At 43.2% G+C, this 7,196-nt stretch overlaps 1 protein-coding gene across 1 annotated transcript; it reads right to left on the reverse strand.

Moving 5' to 3' along the window:
• Positions 1 to 343: 343 nt before the first annotated feature.
• LOC145719684 (extracellular matrix organizing protein FRAS1-like) lies at positions 344 to 6,245 on the reverse strand. Its single transcript, XM_081811209.1, has 3 exons — positions 6,103 to 6,245; positions 5,761 to 5,923; positions 344 to 3,553 (listed from the first exon to the last, which is right to left on the reverse strand). The coding sequence occupies exons 1-3, from the start codon at positions 6,129 to 6,131 to the stop codon at positions 3,314 to 3,316; spliced, it is 432 nt and encodes a 143-aa protein (XP_081667335.1). The 5' UTR covers positions 6,132 to 6,245; the 3' UTR covers positions 344 to 3,313.
• Positions 6,246 to 7,196: the final 951 nt, after the last annotated feature.

Below are 7,196 nucleotides of genomic sequence, written 5' to 3' on the forward strand. Positions count from 1 at the left end.
AAAAAAAAAAATCAGTGGTTGTTTTGTTAGAAATCTGTGATAAAGTCAGTCCTCGGACAAGTGACAATAGAAATGCAAAGGTTCTACCTTAAGCTTTGGTCAATTTCAAAACCACCCTGCCTAGCACACCGTGCAAGAGGAAGCCTCCTTCTCTATATAAGAAAAGATTAACTATACTTTATCTAAGAGATATCTCAATAAGCGTGTTTTCATTTGACCTCAGTTCCTTAAGGAAACCTCCCCATGGGTCAGAGCTCAGCCCCTGGGATGGTACCCCAGGGCTACTGCGATGCTCTAGGACCATCCACAGCTCAGGTGCCATTCAAGCACTGAGATGCTCAAGTTCCATGCAGAGCTCCAGAGATAGAGCTGGTTCTGGTTAACTCTACTTTTCAACCCAACCCCAACCAAACACTGGAAAAGGCCAAGGGGAAGAGTAAACACTGTCTAAATGATGGATGGCTTGTCTCTTCCTTGGTCTGAGTCTCTCTAATTGATTGATTTTAAGTTGTTACCACATTTTCCTCTAAAGAGAGAAGAAGAAACCCCTGTGTCTCCAAACATCCCCTGGATACATACCAACAAAGAAAAGTGTATACAGAAGATCTGAAAGCAACAAAGGCTTTCTCTTTGTCTCTTCCATAGCCCTTTGCAAAGATCAGGTCATAAATCAAAAGGCCACTGACTTCCTGAATTGTAGACAGTGTCATTTTTTTGGTTAACCTTTCAGACTAGGACTGAAAAAGTGTTACTTAAAATTTCTTTGCAATAAGAACTCAGGGGGCGCCTGGGTGGCTCAGTCGTTAAGCGTCTGCCTTCGGATCAGGTCATGATCCCAGGGTCCTGGGATTGAGCCCCACAACAGGCTCTCTGATCAGTGGGAAGCCTGCTTCTCCCTCTCCCACTCCCCCTGCTTGTGTTCCTTCTCTCACTGTTGTCTCTGTCAAATAAATAAATAAAATCTTAAAAAAAACTCAGGACAGTTGTTTTTTCTTCAATGACATGAATTGTCTTAGATTTTACCCATCGGATTTGGTTCCTCTTGACACCAGAAGCATGGAGGAGTCTGAGTGACCTGTGACCTGATAATCCCTGATAGCACACACAGTTCAGTGTTTCCAGAAGGAAGTGCTGTAATTTCCCTTTACATTGATCGCTATAAATATGAGAAATGTGGCTTCTTTATTTGGGTCAGAAAGAGCCAAATAAACTAAATGATGCCTAAAAATACACTCACATAGAGAAATGACTTATTTTCTGTCATTGGGAAACAAGCCATTCAACAAGTGAATCTGTCACTGAAGCTTTAAGCACCAATCTCTCCCAGTTTTAAAATTGCACCTTCTATTTTTTCACATAAATCATTCTCATTAATGTGCTTCCTTGCCTTTTTAAGCAGAATATACTATGTGCAAATTAAATAGTTCTTGATGCATGCAGGCTATGTTATGAACATCTATTACTGCGTTGTGCTGGAACACGGTGATGCACGCCCTCGAGGTAATCAAGGTGGGTCTGTTCCGTTCGTGCTAGTACTAAATGAACGTAGAGTCCATGCTGTTAGATTTTAGACCTCACAATATCATTATTCTGTTTCTTCCCGGCTTGCTGGGAAGAAGTTAAAGCTGCTTCTTGTAATATTTTTAAAAAGGCATTATGCTGATCTGCTGGATTCTGTATCTAGATAGCTAGTTTCATATAACAAAACAGGCTCAGTGCTGAAACCCATGGAGCAAGGGCTGGAGTCCTTAAATTGTCTTGGGATAATTATTTGCCACCCCCTGCCACCAGCCCCCTGAACGTCTTTTCCTTACTTCCAGGTTCATACTGACATAGAGCAGTGATTCTCCAAATGTGGTCCCTGGGCCAGCAACGGTGGCATCGCCTATGAGCTGGGGCTGGGGGGGAAGCAAATGCCCGGGCCTCGCCAGCCTCTGCATAGGGTAACTCTGGGGTTGCTGCTCAGGAAACTGTGTTTTCATGAGCCCTCCAGTTGAGTCTTATGCACACTAAAGTTTGAGAATCACTGTTTCGAGAGCAGGAGCTTGCCAGAAATTTGACTTCTAGACCACTGAAATACTCCTCTGCAGGCATTCCAGGTTAACGTCAAACCACGTTAGGAAGGCTTAGTAAGAAACCACCTGGAGAGAAGAGAAGTAGAGGTGGGGGACAACTACCCTTTCATGACTCCCCACCTTTGCCCATGCTCTTCCCTCTGGCCACAGTGAGACTCCCACTAACCCTTCAAGTTGCAACACAAATGTCACCTTCCTCGGCCTTTCCTGCCTTCTCAGGCAGAATTCATTGTTTTGCCCCATGGACTTTCTCAGCGTTTGCCCCTTTCCCTGTCCCAGCATTTTAAATTGATTGCCATTTATCACCCTTCCTCTCTGTCTCCCATTCAAGGCAGGGGCTGTGTCTCACTCATCTTTACATCCTTTGTCTCTGGCACAAACATTTGTTGAGATAAATCTAATTCGCAATAAACAAATCTGAGTGCACGCCATGAAAGGCAAGATGGGGGAAAGGACCCGTGGTTTCCTGGCGGAAAACATGGCCACGGCTACATGGATTTCTGGTAACTAGGTCCAAATCCCAGGCACCATGCTGGTCACAGACAGCTTCAGCCAAGGGCCTCTCCGTGGGAACTGCTAGCTGCATGCCAGTTAGAGCCAAGCACGGCACTCAGAGATCTCACTGCAGAGGCAGCATCACGCTAACCTGCCAGGAGCTGTCTCAACTGCCAGTTACCATGGTCTCAGGGGGCCTGTGGACACGACACACCTTCTCGCCTCTCCTTCCCTGCGATAACCAGCAGGGGCAGTGGAGGGTCCAGGGCAGATGGTGGAGGGGGAGGGATGCTGAGGAGAGGGTCACAGGCAGACCAGCATGCATTTCAATTCATGTCATATCCTTAGAAGGAGCTGAGCCATCAGCTGTGGTTCAGCTAAACTGCAGCTGCCTCACAACGGAAGGACAGGCATTTTTATTTCCTTGACACTCAGTTCTGAGTGCCATCCAGAAGCCCTTCCTTTCCCTGTTGCTGGCATTCCCGATCCCCTCCCCTGCTCTGTTTCTTCTCATAGCACTGATGTGCCTCCGAACATCTTACACAGTCTTCTCCTTTGTTAGGCTTCCTGTCTCCGCCCACCAGGATCTAAGGCAACGTGAAAGTAGGGGTTTCTATTTGTTTTGTTTACTGATACATCCCTAGTGCCTAAAAAAGTGCCTGGCACACAGAAAACGCTCAGTGGATTTTGGAGTGACTGAAACCTTCCTTCCTCCCGTTTCTTTGAATTGGATCCATTCCTCTTTAGCTCCCCCCACGTCCAGGTTTAATTGGAGGCAGGTGCCTCCCCCTCGCCCTCCCTTCTTGCCAGGTCCGGAACAATTCTACAGCCCAGCGACTGCTGGTACCTGTTCCCGTGTTCTCGATGCAGCCATATTTGGGCAGAGCACTTAGCTTAATGATGGCATCTCTCTGGAGGTTGTCCTGATCATCAGCGGCAAAGAAATGGTGAAAGGAGAGCGGAGCTCTCCCTCCCTCGTCAACCTACAAAAGAAAAGATTGTACAGTCCTTGGGCAGTTGCACAGGACTACAGTAAAAAGAACGGAATTGAAAAGTGCTGCCCGAGGTCACCTTCCAGCACCAATTCCACTTCTTTGAGGAGGCAGATGCTCTACAGACAAGATGAAGAATGCGCATGCTGCGGGAGCCAGGTGATCTTTCAGCGCCTCTCAAAGCTACATTCAGATACCTCAACTTCTGTGTCTCCCTTCAAATGTGCTTCCTTCAGTGATGGATCTGGTTATAAAGCAGCTCTGGCCCATTCTAATCACCCACCTCAGCACAGCTGCGTGGCAGGAGGGCCACCTTTCTTCCCGATCAACGTTCCAGAGCCTGCAGCCTGAGGATGATCCATCCAGTCCTCCCTGGGATACTGCAAGAGTGGCTGTCCTATAGGTGCTCCCACCCAGAATGAAAGTCCCACTCACCCCCTCACGGTATATGTTGATAGGTGTGCAGGAAGGGCTCCCTCCCCACACCTGAAAGTTAGTGCTTATCTTAAGGTTAAGGAGGAAAATAAATCCATCTAAGTAAAAGCACTTGCCAGAGCTAACTTTTTCCTGCTTTTTATGCTAACTCTGCAAACTGATCCTGGTGTGTTTTCCTAGCCTGCTGGACATGACCGAGCCATTTCACTCTGAACAATGCTTGGCCAAATACAGGAAGATCTGCAAGGTACAAAGTGGAAGGTCACCCTGACTCTGGGGATGGAGAAGGTCCAAATGGGTTCCCCAAGGTATGGAATATCAAAACCATTTGGAAACCACTCAGTTTTATGGATTTTTAGTTGCTTGACAAAACCAGAAAAACTCCTGAGTTTTTGGCACTGTGGTATGTACATAGAGCAGGACAAGGAGACTGAATTAACTTTTATGGAATCCCTACCATGTGTTGCTATGTACTGGGGGCTTTTAAATGGTATTTTGTTAATTATCAGAGCAATCCTTTAGGTAACAGGAATAATTATATTTTAAAGATGAGGAAATTGAGGCTAAGAAAGATTATATCATTGGTCCAGGGTCACTCAGCTAGTAAGTAACAGAACCAGCACTTGAACTCAGGTCTGGGTAACCTCATGATTAGGACATAATCATATGCCCCCCACCCTCTCCACCCCAAGGAACTGTAAATAACATTTACGGTGATAAGTATTGGATTAAGAAGTGACTTGGGTGGGGGGTGGGAGGGCTGGGTGATAGACATTGGGGAGGGTATGTGCTATGGTGAGCACTGTGAATTGTGTAAGACTGTTGAATCACAGACCTGTACCTCTGAAACAAATAATACATTATATGTTAAAAAAAAAAAAAAAGAAAAAGATAGTAGGAAGGGAAAAATGAAGGGGGGTAAATCAGAGGGGGAGACGATCCATGAGAGACTATGGACTCCGAGAAACAAACTGAAGATTCTAGAGGGGAGGGAGTGTGGGGGGATGGGTTAGCCTGGTGATGGGTATTAAAAAGGGCACGTACTGAATGGAGTACTGGGTGTTATATGCAAACAATGAATCATGGAACACTACAACAAAAACTAATGATGTAATGTATGGTGATTAACATAATAAAATTAAAGAAAGAAAGAACCAACTGATAGTTACCAGAGGGAAGCTGCGTGGGGGATGGGTGAAATTGGTGATGGGGATTAAGGAGTACACTTGGGATGAGCACAGGGTGATGTATGGAAGTGTTAAATTACTATATTGTACACCTGAAATGAATATAACACTATATGTTAACTGGAATTAAAATAAAAAGTTAAAAAAATAAAACAAACCATACCAAAAAAAAAAAAAAAGTGACTGGGGGACATTGTCCATATCCCCATATTTTAGTTCTTGGAAACATTAGATTTTTAACTCCTAAAAGATATATTCCATTTATAAATTTTACTCCCACTACTATACACATCTAGCATGGTATACAAAATACTATCCACATCTAGCGTTTATGTCTAGCACATAAATATATTTTTTGATTAAATAATGTAAATATAATTATTTGATCTTCTGCATATATTTTTTTCATACTTTTGAAAAACTCATGATTGAAAACCATGCATATCTTGACACTATTGCCTAGATACTTTGGAGGAAGAACTTGGAAGCTGATTCAGGTAGAAATCCTGTATTTACATCAGAACAGATTCCAGCTCTCCACAGCACTCGCTGTTCATTGATCTGAGAATTGTTTACCGTGATAAGGTCAGCAAAAGCAATGACTGGAGGTGGATTCTCAACAGGAGTGATCATGATGGTAAACATCTGATTGTCTAGATGGTTGTGGTCCGTATCGGAGACAGAGAAATGGAAGCCATCAGTAACCAGATTACCATCAGTCTCATACACAGCTGAGTACCTACAGAGGTGAGGACAAGAATCAAGTGAATGAGCTACATGACAAGCCAGGTAAGATGGCTGCATCTCTGTTTAAAAAGGGGGCAATATAATCTTTCGAGGGAGCTACTGGTTAGTTGCTTAAATATTTTAATACAATTTTTAAAAACTCTGTCAAGTAATAACAAAGTGGTTATATACCTAATTTTCTGGTTGTTGATGTCTTCCATTGTGAAATTGGAAACCTCTGAGAGCTCTTCCACTTCAGGTCCTGACACTCTTAAGAGAGCACCATACGTGGGCAGAGAACTTAACTGAATCCAGATCTCTGAGTCGGGGGAAGAATCATCCTAATCAGGCAAATAGGAGGCAAGACATGAACACACATTTGTAGGAATAAATACCTCCAGTAGTTAAAGATCATGGGTGCTTACTTCTCTGCCAGCTGAAAAAGTCTCTTTCCCTTTGTGATAAAGCAACACCATCTCAAAGTGCATGAAAATTCCATCATTATCACCCACCTCTTTGATAATGTCTTCTTTCCAGAGTAGCTCAAGATAATAGTGAGGAAATGCACTTTAGGTATGGGGCATAAAACAAAGAGATGCCCTATTGTTGCTATAAGAGCCACACAGGGTTGCATTTTTATTACATGCATCTAGTGAAGAACAAAACATGGTCAGAGATATAAGTCATCTTCCTATAAACACGATTGTAGGTTTCTTTCAGAGCTTCAAAGGATGGTTTGCTTTTCAGAAACAGGTAAAATTCCATTATAACATATAATACAATGATAAAGAAAATTCTGTGAAACAGAAAGAAGGGAAGTTATTTAGTTTAGCCAGTGACTCACCCTAAGTAATATTTGACATGGTAAAAATTTTAGTTTAACAGAAAAATTTAGGAAATCTTACGGATTTCATTCCATCAGGATGGAACCTACAGACGCTCTACCCACAGGATGACCAATCTTAAAGACAATTTTACTTTCCTTCTGCATTGCTTATTAAGAAATAAAACTGGCTTTCTGTGTTTCTATGCGGACAATAGTTGTAGGTCTTAATGAACAATTTCCTCTTTCTTTAAGGATATTGTGGAAATATCTAGGAGGCCGGCAACATCTTTTTGGAGAGTTGCCCTGAGTCATTCATCTTTTAGAGCAGTTGGCTGTGAACATGGGGGCACTTTTTACTTTACCACAGCAACAATGAAAATAAATATTGCATGGCCAAGTGTACTTTGAAATGCAAATTTCCATGGGTATGTTGTATAGCTGGTTGAAGTATGGATCAGGA

The sequence above is a fragment of the Leptonychotes weddellii genome, unplaced genomic scaffold (assembly GCF_054177405.1).
Source record: "Leptonychotes weddellii isolate Sample4059 unplaced genomic scaffold, ASM5417740v2 HiC_scaffold_6303, whole genome shotgun sequence".
Lineage (NCBI taxonomy): Eukaryota > Metazoa > Chordata > Mammalia > Carnivora > Phocidae > Leptonychotes > Leptonychotes weddellii.

Bases quoted from the DNA above. Each gene is read 5' to 3' on its own strand.
- LOC145719684 (XM_081811209.1), bottom strand. From the start codon at position 6,131: ATGGAAGACATCAACAACCAGAAAATTAG. The intron at 5,924-6,102 runs GTATATAACCAC...TCACCTCTGTAG, and splicing joins ATCAACAACCAGAAAATTAG to GTACTCAGCTGTGTATGAGA. The intron at 3,554-5,760 runs GTAAACAATTCT...TTTCTTTTGTAG, and splicing joins CTTTTGCTGACCTTATCACG to GTTGACGAGGGAGGGAGAGC.